This window comes from Liolophura sinensis, chromosome 6 (genome assembly GCF_032854445.1).
Source record: "Liolophura sinensis isolate JHLJ2023 chromosome 6, CUHK_Ljap_v2, whole genome shotgun sequence".
Lineage (NCBI taxonomy): Eukaryota > Metazoa > Mollusca > Polyplacophora > Chitonida > Chitonidae > Liolophura > Liolophura sinensis.
Genome location: NC_088300.1, coordinates 11,199,990 through 11,222,221, shown reverse-complemented (window position 1 = coordinate 11,222,221; position 22,232 = coordinate 11,199,990). Strand labels below are relative to the sequence as shown.

Here is a 22,232-nt window from a genome sequence, read left to right as displayed (position 1 = left end):
ACAAATATTTTTAAACATTCTGAGAATGTTAGCTAATGGGTGTAGAGAAATAAGTTGCACAGTTTTGTGAAGCTTACATCTATAATGATACACAAAAATCATTTTTAGCGGCATTCTCATTATAATTGTATGCATAAATTCCACTCATAAAAGTGCTTTAGTCGTTGAAAAGGTTAAAGATTTACAGGAAGACCAGTCAGGTTACCTGTTTTGAACTTGACTGAGAGATAAGTTTTAAGTGACTTTATGTTCTACACTAATCTATAACACAATTTAGAGTACTCAAGATTCTCTGTAATGTCGTGTAATATGGTGGTGTATCTGTTTCAGCTATGGAGAAGGCCCTGTTATATTATGACAGCGGCGAGCCTCCAGCGACTTGGAACAAGGAGGAGTTATTAGGTTACGAGACAGAAGTGGATGAAGGGGCAGATGATGATGTAAGTCAAACCTAAGCCCATTTCAGGAGAGCACCGATTTATGAACAGCATTTATTTTTTTGTAAAATATGGAATAGCATAATCATTTTGTTTATGTTTTGTTTATTATTAACTATTGAAATTTTAAGGACATTCAAGATAGACTTATCAATATGGCAATCTCTAATATTCAGATTTAGACGTGTGGTGCTGTATTACAATTGTTATTTAATCAACGTAACCCATAAAATCTGATATCAATCTACATATTGGAGTACTAAAATTGCTTTAATTGAGGTAACACATGATGTCTGATATCAAACTACATATTGGAGTACTAAAATTGGTACGGGTGACACACCGTAAGAATTAGGAGGATATGTATGATGGATATAGAACTTACGTTGAAATTGTCTGATGATAAGCCAATTTGGATGGAGACAGATTTGTGGCTTCTTGACATCGTCTGTAAAACTTTGTAACAAGCTTTCTCTCCATTCTAAAAATATGCTGTCCGCGTTGTTCTCCTGAATGGTCACCTTGTTTACAGAAGGAAATCTTTGTGTGGTTAGAGTGGCCGCAGCTGTTGGTGCTCTGACATGACATTTTAATGGAAATGTTTTGTTTAATATGCCTCTGTCTGACTTTTAAATTTTTTTGTTGTAGTCGTCTGATGATGAGCCTAGTGAAGAGAAAGACAGATTTGTGGCTCAGCTCTATAAGTTTATGGATGATAGAGGTAGGCTGCTATCATCATGTGGTTGTCTTGTAGATACATGTAATGATACAAATTACCTGATTGACCATTATGTTTGTATTTAAAGTGAGTAATTTAGATAGATATTAAGCTAATGTATTGGACTGTTTCATATGCATTTCTTGTTGTGTTTGGAATTCTTTTGTATGGTTTTCTTTGCACTAATTAATTACAAAGTAGAAATGCAGTGCTTGGCTCAAATCTGACAGTTCTGTTAGTGGAAATTCACTCGCTGCTCTTGTTTATTGACAGGAACCCCCATTAATAAGGCCCCAAGCATTGGAAGCAAGGATCTGAACCTGTACAAACTGTTCAAGGTTGTGCAGACTATTGGTGGATATAACAGGGTGAGGTGGCTGTGCAATAGATTGATGGAAAACACATTTGTATACATCACCACATCATGAGTGTAACATGCATGTTCTATTAACTCATTTGCTACCTCAACGTCATACAGCCCTCGCTACTGCAACCCTGTTCACCGCTTGATCCCCAGCAGGCCACGGCAGAAATACAATTTTGCAGTAAACATTCGAATTTTTTGTCTCATGATTTCTGGATAATTTAACCATCAGACTTAGGATCGCAGTTGGTATTTTTGTGTGTAAACATAAAAGGAATCACTTTATTAGAACTGTGTATCTCGATTTGAGTAAGATTGTGATAAAAAAAGGTGTAAGAGCTTGAAAATTGATCGTATCCGTAGTTCACGTTCTTGTTGTTATAGGTACAGTTACCGATTGTTCAGGTTCTCGTCTCTCGTTAATTCTGGAGTGCGAGGTTAATTCCTCTTCGTCAAAAGACTCTTCTATGTCACTACCAACTTCTGAAACCGAAATATCCGAATCGAAACCCTCCCAAATGTCTTCATTCTTAAAGCCCTCGAAATTGTCTTCTGTGTTCGAATCTGCCAATTTGTCAACACACTCATAGAAAGTCGTCGAATCTTCTCCACATTTTCTTGCGCCTTTTTATGGCTTGCATCCAATGAAAATCTACGAACACAGCTCGCGTGGCTCCCATAGGATCTCATAAGGCAGTATTGGATTGGCGTAGCTCTCAAAAAATCTGAATTTCCTTGCAAAGTTAGACCAGTCAGAGGTAGTGTATTATGGGGCTTGAGCCACTCATGGGGAAACGAGGTCCTGACAAATATGCGGCTTGAGCCGCTCACGGGGTATGACCAAGGGGTATGGCTAGGCTGCGGATTGGATTCTAAGGCCAGATTTTGTGTTTCAGGTAACAAACACCATGCGTTGGCGTCTTGTCTACTCAAAGATGAATCTCCCTCAGTCAAATTCGGCATCTGCACAAATCAAGAATGCCTACAAAAAGTAAGTTCACGTTTTTACTCCTGCTCTACACCATTGAATGTGTTATGTGATGTCTGGAAACATTTAAATTGCTTTTGAAAATACAAACAAAGGTTCTTATGCATTTTAGGGAATTGACTAGGTGAATACAACAACATTTAGCCATGTCTGGTTAAGACTGCCCTAGTAAACCTTTAAACAACAGTTTCACACTTGACTCTTTTCTTTTCACTGATTTACCAGGTATTTACACGCCTTTGAGGATTTTTACCGTAAACTAGGCAGCACAATGGGCACGATCAGTCGGCCCGGAAGGAGTCGCCACAGCTCTAACCGATCCTTGTTCAGGGAAACGCAGAGGAAGTCTGATGATATTATGATGTCTCCAAAGGAACGCAAGACCCCGGTGAAAGAGGTAGGACTTCGGTTTGTGTATCATGTCCTAAGAGATTTGCTTCCTCTAAGTTCTGTTTTTATTTGATCAGACTGTTAACATAAGTTAAGAACTGCTGCTCTGTGATAATTTTAATAGTCCTTGTATTCATGTAGAGGTGAATGTAGTTTGGTTGGTGTGGGGAGTGGGGGGGGGGGGGGGGTGCTGTTATGTTGGACAGATAAAAAAGCTAACAAAATGACCAGTCCCATAAGATAATGACAGCTGTGGGCTTCATGGCATCATTTGTTTCACAAGATCTGTGTTTTGACTGGATGTTTGTCTGTCTGTGTGTTAGGTAAAGGGGAAAGAATTGGAACGCCGCAGTAAAGACACGCCCGAGAGAGGCCGGGCCAGTGCAGAGCCAGAGAGCGATTCCCGACGACAATTGGACAGCATCAAGAAGGAACTGTCAGAGAGTTTCAAATCAGAACCTGAGGAGAAATCAGAGGAGGTGCGGGAAAAGAGAGACCTGCGGGAAACAAAGGAGAGGAAAGGCACCCAGCGTGAAGAGGAGGAACGCAGAGAGGATGTGAAGAGGGACCCCAGCGAGGAGGACCGGGGACTCAAGGCCACCCGCAAACGTGCCAGAGCTGCTGCCTCGGCAGCTGGGTCTACTGCCAGTGTCACGGTAAGACTGTCTAACATGTGAGTTTTCCTCAGTTCCATTAGCTGTTGTAGTTATATAGCCAGGATGTGGCTTGAACAACTGAGGTCGTCACGCATCACTAACCATCCTTTACTGACCTGGCCTTAATACACTTTGATCTAGGTCACATGCTTAGTGAAGCATAGCACATCTTACTACAAGCTTTGATGGAAACAGGTAATGTCCTCTTCATTTGTTGCTCATTATAATTAAAGGATCCTACATTCAGATTTCAGTACTCGAGATTCTTGTAACGTCTGGAAAAGAAATGGATGTTTCATTTGATCAGTTGTGTTAGAGCGATTGGTTTACCTCTAAAACAACATTTCCAACACGTAATGTATCGCTTAACAGGCAACGCTTGTGCTTTATCAAAAATATATGGCTCAATATACTGAAGTGATGTGCTTCAATTTAGCCCGGTCGAAAATCTCCTCGTGTTGATGAGGGGAGGAAGGAGGATGAGAAAGATGAAGACATAGAAGTAGTGAAAAAGGAGGAGAAGAAGGAGGAAAAGAAGGACACAAGAAGGAAGATGAAGGAAAAGAGCAAGGAGAAGGAGGAAGTGAAGAGCAAGGCTGAGGAGAAGGAGGAAGTAGATGAGTAAGTTTGCCACAACACTTATCTCTCTGTTGTCTACCTAGTCTACTCATAATGGTATATTCGATGATGTAGATATAAATCATGAGGACAAACAGGAAGTAGAAGAGTATTGTCTGCTACAACAGTAAACTCTGCCATCTACTTAGTCTACTCATAATGATGTATTGGATGCTGTAGATATAAGTCATGGTGACAAGGATTAGGTAGATTAGTAAGTCTGCCACAACACTTACCTCTCTGTTGTCTACGTAGTCTACTCATAATGATGTATTGGATGCTGTATATACGAGTCATGAGGACAAGGATTAGGTAGATTAGTAAGTCTGCCACAACACTTACCTCGCTGTTGTCTACCTAGTCTACTCATAATGATGTATTGGATGCTGTAGATACGAGTCATGAGGACAAGGATTAGGTAGATTAGTAAGTCTGCCACAACACTTACCTCGCTGTTGTCTACCTAGTCTACTCATAATGATGTATTAAAATTATGTAAATGTAAGCCTCAGGGAAAGTCTGAAGTTGTAGCATTCAACAGACGGTGTGGACAGTTGATTGTCTTGTGTAATTTGATTTTTATTGTCATGTATGATTTTCCTGGCTTCTTTAAGGGTGCTATTTTCCTGTTGTTTTGTAGATCGGAGGAGAAGGCAGATGCAGAGGTTGATGATGGAGATGTGCTACCATCAGCAACAAAGCTGAAGGTTAAATATGGCCGAGGTAGAAATCAGAAGATCTATGAAGCCAAGGTGAGATAAGCTGGTGCTGAGTAGTAGCTGTAATATCCAAAGGCCTGTTGGGAGATCTTGTCAGTTACACTTCTGTGTTTTGCACCTTCAGTTCCACATATAAAAGAGCTGACAGCATGTTGTTGTTGCCTTACAAGTTTTGTCCTCACAGTCAAGCCTGAAAGGTAAAGGGGGCCTCCTTGGCTCATTTGGTTAGCGCGCTAGTGCAGCTTGATGACCCAGGAGTATCTCACCAATGCGGCCGCTGTGAGTTCAGGTTCAGCTCATGCTGGCTTCCTCTTCGGCCATAGGTGGGAAGGTCATACAGCAACCTGGTCGTGAGGTTGCTGTATGGGTGGTCGTGAGTTTCCCCTGGGTTTCTCTGCCCAGTTTCCACCCACAATAATGTTGGCCGCCATTGTATATGTGAAATATTCTTGAATACGGCGTAAAACACCAATCAAATAAATAAATAAAAAAGGTGAAGTTGTAGTCATGCATTGTTACATGTCTACCTGATGCCTGTTCCTTTTTTTTTTTTCCATTTGTTTGCCTCCTCACCCATTTTTCACGTCTTTAAACAAGTGATCCTGCCATAATACATCCCCAGATGGCATTCTATGGCAGTTTTTCAGTTAGTATAAGTGGCAAATAGTATAATAGAAAGTCAAATACAAGGACATTTTTATACCCTCCAGGTGCCCTAATTACAACACACCTTAAAATAAGCCAAATTATGAGTAATTGCGCTTAATACATTTTTTAAAAATCTCTTGTATTCATGTGAACTTGCTGTACAAAGATTTGTTATTTGTTTATTTTGACTCTATGATTTGGGTGTATATGACATTAAGTTCAAGTTTTAATATTTGAAAATGTTTTAGCCTGAATTAAATTACCAAAAGAGTGCCCAAATTTAAAAGGTGTATTTGACAGTGTGATGTGTAATTTCAGGTTGTGGAAGCGAGTACAGAGGATGGATCTCTCCAGTACCTGGTTCATTATGCTGGTTGGAACATGAGGTAAACTGCTGCACCCACCCCTTCTGTTACACAGGCTGTAGTGTCACTTTGTGTGTCATAAAGGAAATGTAATGAAGCCAAGTAATGGCAAACATTGATGGAATCCTTCAAAATATAGGCTTGCTTTTCATATGCATGTGGTATATATATATATATATATATATTTTTTTTTGAAATGAAACCTTTGTTGAGCCAATGAAAATAGTTTGACTCAGGTTATAGTGAATGTACATGTAGATGCCAAATTGAATAATTGTGTTACTGTTTGTGCAGGTATGATGAATGGGTGAAACCTGACAGGATTGTCAAGATAGTGGATAAACCAGACACAGGCAAGAAAGCGAACAAGACAAAGACGACACCAACACCGCAGTCCCCTAAGGTGAGAAAGCTGGTAAACTCCCTGAGCAGCAAATGGAAATGTTGGGAGAAAGACTCTGCTTTCCCTGCAGTAATTAATGCTGTACCATTTTTGTAAATCAGATATAAATTAATAAATTAGTGTTGGACATCTGCTAAATTGTTTGTATATAAAATTTGGTGTAATGTCACTTGCTCATCAAAGACAGAAATTGCAAAAATAATTGTTCATATGTGATTGTTTCATATGACAGGGTCAGCAGCAGCAGCAACAGACACCCCCTGTGAAGAAGCGAGGGCGACCCAGCTCTGTCACACCCACACGCCCCGGTGGGGCTGACACGAAGTCTCATAAAAGCCGTTCCCCGGCTCCTACAGGCTCAGCCAAGAGTCGCCCCACCCGGTCAAACTCACTGGAGGTCCCCGTCATGCCTCTACCTAGTGAGAACAATTTATTCTGCCTCTTAAAACAGTTAAAATTGCTGTGGCCATAACTAATTTGTAAGTTTCACATACATGCTTGCCGCCATTTCAGATAACATAACCTGTTCAGCTAATGTGTCGTTTCCTTTTTTTGATAACACTCTGGTTTTTTGGTCGCTGTTCCTAGCTGTTTGTTTTGTTTTAGGTAAAGCTCGTCGCACTCGCAGAAGTTCAGGTTACACAGAGTCCTCAGATGTACAATCCCACGGTAAGTTTCCAGTAGAGTTGGTTCATTGTTCAAGCATACATTGTCCTCTTGGTAAGTGCTTGGTCATGACAAGGCTTTACAGGCCTTTGGGACTGATCTCTTCTTTACATTACACTGGTAAATATGTCTACACCTGGAACAAGGTAGAGAAGATACATGACCAAAGCACTGGCATGCTCGGACCCCTAATTCTTTCACCTGGCTGACATTTGATCAGGAATCTAGTTAATTTTACACTCTTATTGAGATCCATTGAAGTTGTGTATATTACAGCTTGGGTTGTAGATAGATAGATAAAAGTCTAACATAAACACATGTTTAATCTTGCCTATGTCCTAACCTGGTGGTGTGTTTGATGTTTGCCTCCTCATCCTCTGTTATAGCCTCAGAAAGTGAGGAGAGTGAGATGTCATTTGAGGAGAAGAGTAAGGAAGAGGAGTGTGCTGACTTGGAAGAGACGGCTGTAAAGGTGGAGCCTGAGGAGGAAGAGGAGGAGCAACCGGCCCCGCCCCCTGTTGATAATCTCACACAAACACCTGCCAGTAAACTCTTTACCTCGGGGGAGACTCTTAAACCCGCGTTTGAGGTCAAGCAGGAACCCACAGTGGACAAGTTGGATAAAGCAGAGGATGTGCCGTCCCAGCAAGACAAAGACCTGCCAGCGCAGAAAGAGACAAAGAAAACCGAAGAGCACAGAGTGAAAAAGGGGAACAACTCTGGCTCATCAAGTCAGAAGGCTGAAGTTAGACCTGCACCTAAGGAGGCTGTGATTCCCAGCGACAGTGCCCAGATCAGCGAGAGTAAAAAACCACTAACTGAAAAGCCAACAGAGAAATCAGCTGTGGTTGTGGTGCCTAAGTCCCCTGTTCAGGAGAAAATCGAGTCCAGCATAAATGACGCCCAAAAATTCACACCTGACAAAATAGGGAAGGGCAAAGGGCTGGAAGAGCCTGTATCTGAGAAGATCAGGGACGTGAGATCTTTGGAGATACCAGAGAACAGGCAAGATTCCGGGTCTGATGACGAAAGTTTCAGCAAAGTACCAGTCATTGTGAAGGAGGGAGACAGGAAGCTGCCTCAAGCCGAAATGGCAGAGTTTGAGAAACCCCCAACATTAGTCAAGGCTGTTAGTTTAACAGATATGTCTACTAGCCAAGAGAAATCTGACGCGAAATCACGAACCAGGAAACCCAAGGAAAACAAGAAGGGGAGGTCCTCTGGCTTTGAATTGCTGCCAGTTATGCCAGAGCCAATGTGTGAATCTGCACCTGTGGTGAGGGAAAATGTGTCTGCTGCACCTGTGATGAAAGATAAGTTAGCAGAGAAACGACCGCGTGAAGGCTCAGCCGTCCAGTCTGTACAGGAACCACTCCTAGAGCCGCAGGTAAAGCGAGAAAGGAGAGATGAAGCAATGGAAAAGTCCTCTGAGGAAAAGTCTGATGGACTGGAAATACAAACCAAGGACGAAAATGAGAAGAAAAAGGTGAAGAAAAAACTGAAAAAGAAGCAGCATTTGGAAGAGAAGGGTGAGCATGAGCAGCAGAGGCAAGAAAATGAGGGTATCAAGAAAGATGGCACAATCAAAGAGAAGAAAGTGAAGGATGGTTCCAAGAAAGACTCTTCCAAACTGGGAAAGTCTGGCAAAGACAAGCTCAGCAAGAAAGAGAGAAAAGCAAAGAAGAAAAATAAACACAGAGAAAATGAAGCGGAAAAGGTAAAAGATAATTCTTCCAGCGATCTGTCAAATGATAGTCTCAGAAAGTTGGTGGCTGAGGTGCTAAGTGGGAAGACAGAAAAGTGTGAGTCTGTCAGTCCAGAGTGGGTGGTCCCCTCCTCTCCCACTGTGTCCACCCCTCCAGTGGTTGCTACTGCCTCTGCCTCTTCCTCCTCATCATCAGTTCTGTCCTCTGCCAGTGCTAACCCCCATACCAAAGACTCTACTGTCACAGCCAGCACAGTACCCCAGCCTTCCCCAGCCATTCCTGCACCCCCTAGGCACCCCACCCCACCTCGTGAAGACCCACAGCCCTCTGTCAGCAGTATTCTGATGGACAACACCCCGCCCACCACACCGGAACATGAGTCTGGTGACGCCCCAGAAGCACCCCCCGACAACCTCCAGCTGTCAATAGACCGGGCAGTATCACGGACAATGGCGGAGGCTAACCTGGAGTCTGGGACGACAGAAAGGCTTCCGGCAGGAGGGGAATCCCCCAGTGGTGGTGAGGGCAGCACAACCTCCAACGAGAGTGGTAGTAGTGGGAATATGCCAAGCTCTGAGAGTAGCAATGATATGCTCCTGCCCCCCAGCAAGAGGAAGAGGGACACGGACAACACTACTCCGTCTAAGAAGAAGAAGAGGGCATCAAAAAGGCAGGAAAAGATGCAGGCGGCCAAGGCTGCGGGTGAGGACATAGTCCACATACTCAGCAAAACTGTACAGCATTGTAAATAAGCAACCGTTCATTGCAAGTTTAAAATGAATTTTCCAAAATCATGTGTCCATAAAAACGTTTGTTTTGTTTTGTTTTGATCAGTTTGAACAACGCAGATTTGAGAGTTGTGAATTTGTCAGCCTTCAAATCTTGTAATTCCTGGGTGACCGTTGGCTGTCGAAAGTACTTGTGGTTTAATCCTGGAACTCCTGTTTCCTCCATGCGTAAAACAGACGGCCTTCGTGGAAGTGAAAAATTTTTGAGTAATGTATTAAAACAGCTATCAAGTAAGTAAATAAAACTTTTGCGATGTGCTGCATGTATCTGATATTTCTCAAGATGACTGACTTGGTTGCTCTTGGCTGGTATCTTGACTGTTGGTGTGTTTTTTGTGTGCAGGGAGTGACAGTGAAGAGGCTGTAGTAGGAGAACAGAAAGAAGCTGCTGAGGAGGTGGTCCCCTCTGGAGCCTCACCTGCACGAGCTGCTCCCTCCAGATTGGAACCCCGGTCACCTAAACCTTCCAAATACAACTTTAACCTAGGTATGATTTGCTGTTGGATCAACATCAGATGGATGAAGAAGATACATGGGAGAGAGCGTTGTCTTTCACTTGTTAGGACAAAGCAGTTTCTGTATTGGCTATGGAAAGGGAATTTGTGGATTCCCCTCCTCTGGTTGTTCTCATGTGCAGCCTGCACATGGTTGTGGGTTTCCTCCGGGCTCTGCCTGGTTTCCTCCCACCATAATGCCGTTATGTTAGTATTCTTAAAAAAATAAAATATTCTTGCGTAAAACATCAATTAAATAAATGAAGCTCATGTGGTTGTTGGCGCAAGCTTTTAAGACCACACGTTTTCCACCAATATGATGCGCATGTCTGTATTCCACAGATTATCAGTAACTTGCCAAAGGTCAATAGTTTTCCTCAGTCACTCCAGTTTGTTGGAAGTCCTTGAATAAATCAAATAAATAACATTGGGGAAAAGACATTTACACAAATATAAGCATTGTACTAACCATAACACCCCCTAAATAAGTATGATTATGTTTACAGAGGAAGGCAAGTACCTGGAGGGAGAGAAGAGGATCACATTCCTTGTGGAGAAGATTTCTGAGATACGCAAAATTTATATGTCATTGAAGGCAGAGGTGGCCTGTATAGACAGACGACGTAAACGGCACAAGCGAAAGGAGCGGGAGAGTGAGTCGGTGTGACTGTAGCAGATGTGTAGTCACAGTCGAAGAGACAAGTCACCATGACTGTGCTAGTCTATAATGCTCACGGATGCACAGATGGGCGGAATTGTCATCCAGACTGTGGTGAGTGTCCGTCCGTCTGTCTGGCTGTCCAGGACTACAGTGCTCTCTCTCTCTCTGTCTTCAATACACTTGCCTTACTGCTGTTTAGCCAGATGGTCTGGCTTCTCATCAACCATACAGTGCCATTTTCTACATGATGGTGCAAAACAATCACCAATGCTTGTTGCTATGGTAACGCAGTATTCCAACCAATCATGATGCATTCATCAAAGGGCACTTTGATGTTATATTTCGTGGTGTGTATAATGCTGTCACACGGACCTCACTGTCACACATGGACATGTGACATGGACCTCACTGTCACACATGGCATGTGACATGGACTTCACTGTCACACATGGACATGTGATGTGGACATGTGACATGGACCTCACTGTCACATGTGACTTACGATGTTGATCATGTTAGTAATGCTCCCAGTTACTGGATGCTGGGTTAAGCTATGATATAATGCTTTCTTTGTACATTGCTGCCATGATACAATGAACTTAAGATTATTTTGAAAATGATGTAGACATAAAACTTTATATTAAAAGTGATATATGATAATGTTAGAACAAATTGTTAGGTATAGATTTTATATACCCTATATGTGACCCACAGACTTCTACATGTAACTGAGGGTATCACAGTCAACTGAGAGATCTTGATGCAATGAATTTTTGCAAATGTTTGTATTATGGTTGGGGTTTTATTTTTGCTCGTGTATAAATGACAAGCAATGCAAATTTTGAAATGCAAGTCCAATTTGTTGGTAGGACAAGCTGTGAACTTACACATCTGTCTGGTATTGTCACTATAATGAACAGCTGAGTGCAAGCATTGTGTCTCAGAAACCCAAATCTTGGGAGGTGAGGTGGATCAAGAATTAAGTGTTTCCACCCCATAATTCACATCAGAGAAATGAATTTTCTGATAATATGTTTATCATGGTGTGTTATTTATTTTCATTGGCATCCATATTCAAATGAATTACTTTTCTTAAGGCTGCCTTGCCAAGTCATTAAATTGAATGAAAAGCTGAACATCTTGACAGTTTTGATGAAAATATTATAATAATATACATGTGTGTATGGAGAGTTAATGGTGCCAAGCTGTTGATGTATGGGTATTGATGGTCGAATGTTGCTTGACCTCTCTGTTGAAAAGACTATAATGTTGGTCATTTTTTGTACAGTTTGCTCTTAAACCCCAAATATTATGAATTTTTAACTCAACGGAAGGCTTCCTTTTACATTGAGTTGATGCCATGTTGTAGCAGTGGTGTGTTACAGATTTCGTTAATTGTACAGTTCAAGCAACTCTGAGGTGTGTAAAAAGCTTACTGGGTGGTGCACAGGCAATGATATTACTGAAGCCAGCAGAGGTTTGGGGCACATACCCCTGCCTTCACACTGATCTATACTACACTGTTGTCACTATTTATTCTTAGCCACAAATAAACACAAAAACTCGACAAATCGATCCATATACATTGGTATTTATTTTTGCAACTACATCTGAAGTCATTGCTTGGGGTGTGATGTCCATTGACTGTACTCTGTTACTGCGTCATGGTGAACATGTGCTGGTCTATTAGCCGTATACTATACATGGAGTGTCATGTCTGGTGTCACTGTACTGGTCTGTCAGCTATGCACTTTGTCAGGGCAGGGTGTACTGTCTGGTGTCACCATGTACTGCAACTGGGTGAACAGGCATGGAATTTCACCTACTCTTAAAGCCTAGCATATTGTGACAGAGCAAAAAGTTGTATCACCTACAATCACAGCACAGTATACTGTGACAGGGTAAACAGGCCTGGGATTTCACCTACACTCACAGCAGAATGTACTGTGTCAGGATAAACAGGCCTGGGATTTTACCTATACTCACAGCACACTATACTGTGACAGGATAAACAGACCTGAGACTTCACCTACACTCACAGCAGAATATACTGTGACAGGATAAACAGGCCTGGGATTTCAACTACACTCACGGCACAGTATACTGGGATTTCACCTACACTCACAGCACAGTATACTGTGACAGGATAGGCATGGGATTTCACCTACACTCACAGCACAGTCTGCTGTGACAGGATAAACAGGCCTGGGATTTCACCTACACTCAGAGCACAGAATAATGTGACAAGAGAAACAGTCGTTGAATTTCACCTACACGCACAGTAGAATATACTGTGACTTGGTGAACATGCATGGAATTCCGCCTGCTCTCGCACAACTCATTTACTTCTTGAATTAACGATCAGCAACCCGATTCATTGAAGACCTTTACTACTGTAATACATGTATTTAAACACTTTCCCAATTATCAAGCAGAGTTGTAACAAGTCTTAAAGTTATTTATCTTGCTTTGTGAAATTTGTGATTTCCTTTCTTTGGGAGTCCTTTCTTTGAAGTGCTTTTCTTTGCTTGTCCTTTCAGTTCAACGGCTCTGTTCACACGTTTTTGTCCTGTGGATTTGGTCCCTTGTGTCTCACTAAACCCCTTTGATGTCTTCTTGCTCCCACCAACATCTCCCACAGACGCAGGTCTCTGTCCTTTGCGTGAATGACCTTTCTTGAAGGACTTTTTGAAGGCTTTATCCCCTTGAAATGAATGAGATGTAATGTTGCTGGCCTTAAACTTGGGCCTTGTCCTGTGTTTCTGGGCTGTGCTGAGGTCATCAGACTTTCCTGAAATCAAACCCAGCGATGACTAACAAACAGTGAAAATACATCTTATTCCAAGCTTGCTGTGAAGATCTCATTTTATATCCACACTTAAATAGGAAGTGTGTTCTACAGAAGTCTTATCAGTATCAAGTTATAAAAACTTGGGAGTGGGAGGTGGTGAATTTTATTTTTTCTCTGGTAAAACTTCTGGTTTACCTATATTTATATTCATCATGGATACATACAGATTCTCATGGAGTGCATGCACAAAGGTATAGCAAACATTTCAAAAAGTAAACAAAGTTGAATCTAGTGTCAAGTCAACACTAATAGGCTTCCGTGGATATAAATAGTGTGACAATGAAAATAGCTAACCCTGCCTACAAAAAGTACATGTGCCTCTACACATCGAGTGAATATCAGAAATACCTTTGCCACCATTGGTCTCCACAGGATGTGCAGTTGATTGCTGAACTCTCAGTTCCCTCCCTTTAAATTGGTGTTTCCCGAATTTGAGTGTCAAAGAAACCGATGATTTGTCCTGGAAAAAGAAACAAAGTCAAACCCTCCAATAAGCTGTGCATTATCTGAAATTTCACAGAAAATATTTTACAAAATCAACTATTTTGTAACGCTGTATACCGGCCATGAGAATCACATACATTATGGTCATTTTGCTGAATACTAATAGCTTATGAGAATATATATATTGTCTGAGAATTTAGAAATTTATATATACTAAAACCGTGGTCTGGATATCTTACGGATTTCACTGAGAATTTCTGATCACAAGTATAGTTTTACTTACATTTGTTAGCTGGTTTTAATAGGCTGTACGCAGGCTATATTTCAACTATTTATAACAGAGATCAGGTATATGGGCAGATCCAGCTATTATCACCAACCTCCAGACAAAGACGCTGCCAAACCAGAACAGAGGTGTACATGCTCTGTAGAGGTCAAGGACTTAGCCAAAGCCTCTGCCGGTATCTGGATGTAGCTGAAGCCTTTACTGATGCTTCAGTGTGTTTACCTTAGACAGAACGTAGCTGAAGCCCTTGCTGATGTGTTTAAACAGGACTTGGTTGTCGCCCTTGCTGATTCTGGTGTATTTAGCTTAAACAGGACTTTGCTGAAGCCCTTGCTGATGCTGGGGTGTGTTTACCTCAAGCAAAACCTAGCTGATGCCTTTGCCTATGCTGGTATGTAGATGATGCTGTAGTGTGTTTACCTTAACAAGACATAGCTGAAGCCCTTGCTGATGCTGGAGTGTATTACCTTGAACAGGATGAAGCTGAAGCCCTTGCTGATGCTGGAGTGTATTACCTTAAACAGGGTGAGGCTGAAGCCCTTGCTGATGCTGGAATGTATTACCTTAAACAAGATGTAGCTGAAGCCCTTGCTAATGCTGGAGTGTATTACCTTAAACAGGATGAGGCTGAAGCCCTTGCTAATGCTGGAGTGTGTTACCTTTAACAGGATAAAGCTGAAGCCCTTACTGATGCTGGAGTGTATTACCTTGAACAGGATAAAGCTGAAGCCCTTACTGATGCTGGAGTATATTACCTTGAACAGGATCATGCTGAAGCCCTTACTGATGCTGGAGTGTATTACCTTGAACAGGATCATGCTGAAGCCCTTACTGATGCTGGATTGTATTACCTTAAACAGGATGAGGCTAAAGCCCTTGCTGATGCTGGAGTATATTACCTTAAACAGGATGATGCTGAAGTCCTTGCTGATGCTGGAGTGTATTACCTTCAACAGGATGAAGCTGAAGATCTTGCTGATGCTGAATTGTATTACCTTAAACAGGATGAAGCTGAAGCCCTTGTGATGCTGGATTGTATTACCTTAAACATGATGATGCTGAAGCCCTTGCTGATGCTGGAGTGTATTGCCTTAAATAGGATGAAGCTGAAGCCCTTGCTGATGCTGGATTGTATTACCTTAAAAAGGACATAGCCGAAGCCCTTGCCAATGCTGGTGTTACGGTCTCTCACCAGGCGTACATTCTCAACCTCCCCGTATTCCTGGAAGTGCTGCCAGACATCTGCCTCTACAACATCTGCAACAGCAATCAACACAGAATTTATTTCCTTCCACATGTGTAACAACAATCCAGGCAAAGTTCACTTCCTCCACAACATGTGTAACAGCAATCAAAGCCAAGTTTACTTCCTTCCACAATGTGTAACAACAATTAAAGCAAACTTCACTTCCCCCAATAATGTGTAACGGCAATCAAAGCAAACTTGACTTCCCTCCACAATGTGTAACAGCAATCAAAGCAAACTTTACTTCCCCCAATAACTTGTGTAACGGCAATCAAAGCGAACTTTACTTCCCCCAATAACGTGTAATGGCAATCAAAGCAAACCTTACTTCCCTCCACAATGTGTAACAACAATCAAAGCAAACTACTTTCCCCAAGAATATGTGCAACGGCAATCGACACAAAATTTACTTCCCTCCACAAAATCTGTATAGGTCTACACTGGAAAGGTAAAGTGCAACTTACCGAATGGAAGATTTCCTACAAAAACAGATCTTTGATGGTCATGCTGCAAGGAAATACAAACTCTTGTTTAGATAAAGCCTATTTCTTTTCTAGGCATTTAACCATCATCTCCAAACATTTATTTGGCCAAATCAAAATCCAATCTTCATAAAGCAATGCCCCACTGTAACGCCATGCCAAATCACAGTACACACCATGCACAGAAAAAATATAGGTAATGCCCCACTGTAACGCCATGCCAAATCACAGTACACACCATGCATAGCAAAAATATAGGTGATGCCCCACTGTAACGCCATGCCAAATCACAGTACACACCATGCACAGAAAAAATATAGGTAATGCCCCACTGTAACGCCATGCCAAATCACAGTACACACCATGCATAGCAAAAATATAGGTGATGCCCCACTGTAACGCCATGCCAAATCACAGTACACACCATGCACAGAAAAAATATAGGTGATGCCCCACTGTAACGCCATGCCAAATCACAGTACACATCATGCATAGAAAACATACAGGTGATGCCCCACTGTAACACCATGCCAAATCACAGTATACACCATGCACAGAAAAAATATAGGTGATGCCCCACTGTAACGCCATGCCAAATCACAGTACACACCATGCACAGAAAAAATATAGGTGATGCCCCACTGTAACGCCATGCCAAACCACAGTACACACCATGCACAGAAAAAATACAGGTGATGTCCCACTGTAACGCCATGCCAAATCACAGTACACACCATGCATAGAAAACATACAGGTGATGCCCCACTGTAACGCCATGCCAAATCACAGTACACACCATGCATAGAAAAAATATAGGACCTTTCCCAGTCACTGTCTCATGGTAGGATGCCTCACAGGAATGTCACTCATGGTCACCAGATACAATACACAATCACAGTATACACCATGCTGAAAACAAGATATGACACCCTTCCCAGTCATAGTCCACTGTCTCCATACATTGATGCCTCAAACGTCATGCAGCAGACACCAGACATATACCCTGCCCAGTTATGGTTCGCAGTCTTCATACAGTGCTGACACATCCGAGAGGACACTGCAATGCTTACACTTGCCTTACAAGAGTCACATCCACATGTTTGTCTCCATGCTGACATGTTCACATTGCTGCCTCACAAGAGTCACACTCACCTGTTGACATATTTAATATCCAGTCTCACAATGGTCAAGACTCACCTGTTTGTCCTTACTGGCCAGATCAACCCTCATATGAAAACCTTCTGTGTACAAGTCACCATTCCTAAAACAAAACACTTATCAATTATAGGTGATCTGTATGATACGTTTATATTAACCTTAACTATTAATCAAAAGCCTATATTAAAAAATCATCTTACATATAAACACAGATTTGGAACTGTAATGAACTGCACAAAAAGACATGAATTGAACAAAAAGTGTAAATAAATACAGGTATATGTCACCCACCACTATATTTTTGATATTACAAAGCTGTGAAGGAGGAGAGGTCAGGCGCAAACTTACAATGCTGTAGCCTTCTGGGCATCCTCACACTTCTTAAACACAACAAAAGCGGCCAGATTATGGCGATCGGGATGGAACTCCTTCCTAGGGACACAGAAGTTCCAGACATAAAACAAGAGCAAACTTCTGCCATGGGTTGAATCCAGGTGAGGATGATCAGTAGGTGACATTAGGTGATGTGACACTGCAATAATTGGCTTAATCCACATGACTTAACATAGACTATGTATGGAACACGGTAAACATCCAACAACAAATTAGAACAATATTCTGAAATAAAATTCCAGTTTTCTCCAGGACACATGTAGACGGGCAGCTATAGTGCTGTCTTAACTCCAGACAATACAAGAACCAACTTACTTAATTATGGCTAACTGTTTGGATACATTTATGTGTCATTAGGCAGGGAGTCCTAGTGAATACACCTTGGCACCAGCCAATATATGAAACAACTTACTTAATAAAGAAGTATACTTGTTCGGGCATACTTCTGTTAGTCTAGACAGGGAGTAATAGTGAATACACCTTGACACCAGCCAATATACGGAACAACTTACTTACTTAAGAAGTATACTTGTTCGGGTATACTTCTGTTAGACTAGACGGAGTAATAGTGAATACACCTTGACACCAGCCAATATACGGAACAGCTTACTTAAGAAGCATACTTGTTCACGTATACTTATGTTAGACTAGACAGGGAGTAAACTTGAATACACCTTGACACCAGCCAATATACGGAACAACTTACTTACTTAAGAAGTATACTTGTTCGGGTATACTTCTGTTAGACTAGACAGGGAGTAATAGTGAATACACCTTGACACCAGCCAATATATGGAACAACTTACTTAAGAAGTGTAGTTGTTCGGGTATACTTCTGTTAGACTAGCCAGGGAGTCCTAGTGAATACACCTTAACACGAGGCAATACGAGAACCAACTTACTTAATTATGGCTAACTTTTTGGGTATCTTCAAGTCTGCTCTTGGCTGAAAGACAAATCAAAGTGCCATAAGTCTATTTGTTGACAGATGTCCTCAAGAAGATTGAGTATTGCAAACTTGTCCACATAAATGTACTCCGTACATGGCAAAAGATCATAATCAACACAAACTGTGTAAAATATGCGGCAGTAAACAACACTTCCCCAGGAGATTTGTATAAGCTGTCTTAAGTGTTACTTGGACAGAAAATGAAAAGACAGAAGAAACATCAGACTGTTTTCAGACTGTATTTATTTATTTGATGGTTGGTGTTTTACGCTGTACTCTAGAAAATTTCACCGAGACAACGCTGACCAGTGTTATGGTGGGAGGAGGTTCACATCAGTACATGTACTTAGGTTTTTCTGCACAAAATAATGTGTCCTACATAATGATTTTATGCATTGATAATCTGTAAGAAAGTTACACATATTCATCAGAGCTTTCTCCACTCTATTTACTCACAGCACAGCGAATGCGAACCGTTTCTATTTCACCAAATGTTTTGAACAGTCCTTTCAGGGCCTGTGGAAAGCAAATTATGTTACAATAACCACATGTAGAACTTAAGAGATAACAGTAAACTGATTTCCATTCATTTTCTGATTAGTAATATATGACAAACAGAATCAAGTCTGCTTGTACAACATATGGTCAAATGGCTCCATGGTTTAACTAAAGAAAACTAACATATTCATTCAAGGCTACTTTCTTCACTTTATTTATTTTGTGACTTTCATTTATCTTTTAACATATATACTTTATGTATGATATGTGACACAGGATTTGAAATTTCTTATTTATTTTATTTATATGATTGGTGTTTGAAGAATACTTCACTTGTACGACGGCCGTCAACATCATGGTAGGAGGAAACCTGGGGAACCCACAGAGCCCTCAACCCTTTGCAGGCTGCTGACAGATCTTCCCATGTACGGCCAAAAGGGAAGCCAGCATGAGCCGGGCTTGAACTCACACAGTGGCCACAAAGGCACCCGGAATTGCACCTTCATCGATTAGTCAATTTTGCCATCAACTTTACCCATGAATACCCTTTCTCTGTTGCTTTCCACATAATGAGCATACAAATCTCCTCAGAGCACATTACCTTTTGTGTAACTGTAGTGGGCAGGTTTCCTACAAACACAGTTCTCTCATCGTTTGTCCTGTCACGACGATTACGTCTCATTCGCTTCAGAGGGCCTAATCTCTCCATCTCTTTTGAAAGACTCGAGTCAGCTGGGGATTTTCTCTTTTTTTCGTTTCTGCAAAATGAATGATGGTATGTTTTTACCAATCCTCATTTCTCAGCACAACCTGATGATAATGCACATAAAACATTACTAGTCAGTCTGCTATACATTCTCACCGTGCAGGGCATTACTAGTCATGTACACTCTCAGTGAGTCAAGCATTTCCATTCAGTCTGCTGTACACACTCACTAAGTGGGGCATTACCAATCAGTCTGTTGCACACTCTCATCGGGTGGGGTCTTACTAGTCAGTCTGCTGTACATTCTCACTGAGTGGGGTATTACCAGACAGTCTGTTGTACGCTCACATTGGGTCGGGTCTTACTAGTCAGTCTGCTGTACATTCTCACTGAGTGGGGCATTTCATTCACTAGTCATTAAATTACCTTCTTTATGCTATTTACTACAAAGATTACCACTAGTCAACGATTACAGCAATCTTACTGTGGAGTTGTTGTAGTCTGATGCACTTTCTCAGCATGGACAGACTCATGCACCACCCCCGAGGGAGGGCTGTAGCCTCTCTCTGACCTTGTTCCAGGTTGTTCGGCACTCCTTTTTACACCATAGCTCTGTCATGGTAAAAAAACATACTGTACTTATTCAAATAAATTTTCAAAACAAAATCTTACCTACAAAACACAAAGCTAGAATACCAGGTGATTGAATTAAATCACTTCAATATATCAGGCCCAAGAAAGAAAGAAAGAAAGAAAGAAAGAAAAAGAAAGAAAGAAAGAAAGGCTGACTGACTGACTGACTGACTGTGTAACATTCCAGGTCACCTCTTTACATTTTTCTTGTAGAATAATCCCTGTGTATTCTGACAGCCTGTCAAACTTGACCATTTCTTAGATCAGTCTACAGATTTCCCTCAATCACAGTATGTAATAAAGTGGATTGTAATCATGGGTGAATCACTCTATCAATCTGTATGTGACAAAACCTCTTTGACTGAATTTTAAAAGCCTGGGCATTAAGATTTTACTTATTACACTTTGATAAATACAGCACCTAAATCTAGTGAAACAGATTACAGACAATGAGTGTGTTACTTACCTGTGACACTGTAAACAAGGACTCCAACTTTCTTTTCTTTCTCTCTGCCTTTTCTCTGCTCACTGTCTTAACACTTGATTTGAAAACATCACTCCTTGACAGAAGGTTTGCAACCTGCCCAACCACGTAACCTTCTGGACAAGACATTCTTCCCGAAAAATAAAGCAGTCACATAAATCAAGTCTCAGCGACTTCCACAGATTTTCATCTTCAGCATGACAACTAAAACAAATGGACCTGTCACATGATTATGAGGTGAAATCTGCCCATAATGTCCCCTGAATATAGTCCTATACAATATGATGGTGTTTAGCACCTTTAAAGCCACTGTTCCCCAACAGGTTAGTTTACTTGTCATGGGTCCATATAATTTATTATGAGATACATGTTCTTGAGAGTTCCGCATGGCAGCACTCACGCTTACCTTACACTTTGAAGCTTGTGCTGGCTAATGCTTAGTTAGTCCATCTAGATGGACTCAATGTGCTATTTTAAAATTATTACATTCATCGTAACACTGAGTCCATCGCCGCGTCTCAAACAAATAGTTGCACATCTGTCAATTTCAACTCGATGAGACTGATTTCAATGAAGTCCACGCTGACAGACCTCAAACTTACATGCATTTAGAACATTTAAAGTTCTTTTTTATGAGCCCACTGAGTCCATTTAGATGGACCAATGCTTAGTCCGATCTAAATAAACTACTGACACATATAGATATCGCCACAGAGGAAAACAAAACAAATAAGTCATGAACAAAGGCAGAGTGCACATTTTTTTTCATTAAGAACGTGCTCCATTCTCCCAAAACTCATGTACACAAAGGCTGTGTACCACCAGGGTTCTAACCCCAATTTCCTGTCTATGCGCGAGTGCCCCTCAAGTGGGACTCCCGAGAACTTGCATCTCACAGTGAGTATGCTGTTGCTGTTGAGACAATCTGCCATGAGCACTCAAATCCAGCCTCCTACATATATATAAGAACCATATAAGGTATGAAAAGGTTGGAAATACTAATGGTAGATTTGTGTAGATAACAGCTCAGTCGTCTGGCCGAAAGTTGTTTGATACCTTCACTTCTTATATATATATAGGAGACTGGTATATGGCCTATACAGGGTTTACGGACTGGATTCAAGCGCCTGTGCTACCTACGCACATCTGTTCCAGAACTTAGATGACAAAACTTTCAAAGTAAAATCTATTTTTGCACATGGCAACCAAACATGAACCATACATACTTCCAGGAACACTCCAAATAGTTACCTACCTTGCTTACAGCAGGCCAACTTGTTGTTGTTGTTGCAGTACTATTTAGATTATTTCGTATTTAGTATTGTTTTCTCTTTTCTTTCTGTGATACTCCAGGCTTTCAGTCTATCACACAATTACCTGCCCATCTACTACTCAAATGTAGCGTTTAATGAAATAACACGAAGTCATGATCTCATTAAAACCAGACAGCTTTTTCCCAAAGTTTTTGTTCTGTAACCACG

General features: G+C 41.3%; 2 protein-coding genes across 4 annotated transcripts in view; one reads left to right on the top strand and one right to left on the bottom strand.

Moving 5' to 3' along the window:
- The window catches only part of LOC135466301 (AT-rich interactive domain-containing protein 4B-like), a 19,085-nt gene extending 6,889 nt beyond the window's left edge, over positions 1–12,196 (top strand). Inside the window, exons 9-23 of the mRNA XM_064743719.1 lie at positions 331–440; positions 1,086–1,158; positions 1,429–1,523; positions 2,416–2,510; positions 2,733–2,904; positions 3,221–3,553; positions 3,990–4,174; positions 4,812–4,923; positions 5,857–5,924; positions 6,198–6,306; positions 6,539–6,725; positions 6,913–6,975; positions 7,359–9,380; positions 9,810–9,953; positions 10,467–12,196. Of these exons, the coding sequence (XP_064599789.1) occupies positions 331–440; positions 1,086–1,158; positions 1,429–1,523; positions 2,416–2,510; positions 2,733–2,904; positions 3,221–3,553; positions 3,990–4,174; positions 4,812–4,923; positions 5,857–5,924; positions 6,198–6,306; positions 6,539–6,725; positions 6,913–6,975; positions 7,359–9,380; positions 9,810–9,953; positions 10,467–10,627 (3,929 nt within the window). The 3' untranslated portion in view covers positions 10,628–12,196. The remainder of the gene's footprint in view (positions 1–330; positions 441–1,085; positions 1,159–1,428; positions 1,524–2,415; positions 2,511–2,732; positions 2,905–3,220; positions 3,554–3,989; positions 4,175–4,811; positions 4,924–5,856; positions 5,925–6,197; positions 6,307–6,538; positions 6,726–6,912; positions 6,976–7,358; positions 9,381–9,809; positions 9,954–10,466) is intronic.
- On the bottom strand, positions 12,197–22,232 carry LOC135466302 (RNA-binding protein 34-like). Of its 3 annotated transcripts, none has more exons than XM_064743722.1 (12): positions 22,007–22,232; positions 20,734–20,970; positions 20,119–20,246; positions 19,530–19,686; positions 18,887–18,946; positions 18,384–18,427; positions 17,437–17,520; positions 17,128–17,191; positions 15,913–15,955; positions 15,341–15,459; positions 13,821–13,932; positions 12,197–13,412 (listed from the first exon to the last, which is right to left on the bottom strand). In XM_064743722.1, exons 2-12 carry the CDS (start codon positions 20,878–20,880, stop codon positions 13,081–13,083), a joined length of 1,290 nt encoding a protein of 429 aa, XP_064599792.1. In that variant the 5' UTR covers positions 20,881–20,970; positions 22,007–22,232; the 3' UTR covers positions 12,197–13,080. The 3 variants fall into 3 exon arrangements, with proteins under 3 accessions (XP_064599792.1, XP_064599791.1, XP_064599790.1); XM_064743721.1 differs by having other exon boundaries at positions 20,734–20,955; XM_064743720.1 differs by having other exon boundaries at positions 20,734–20,881.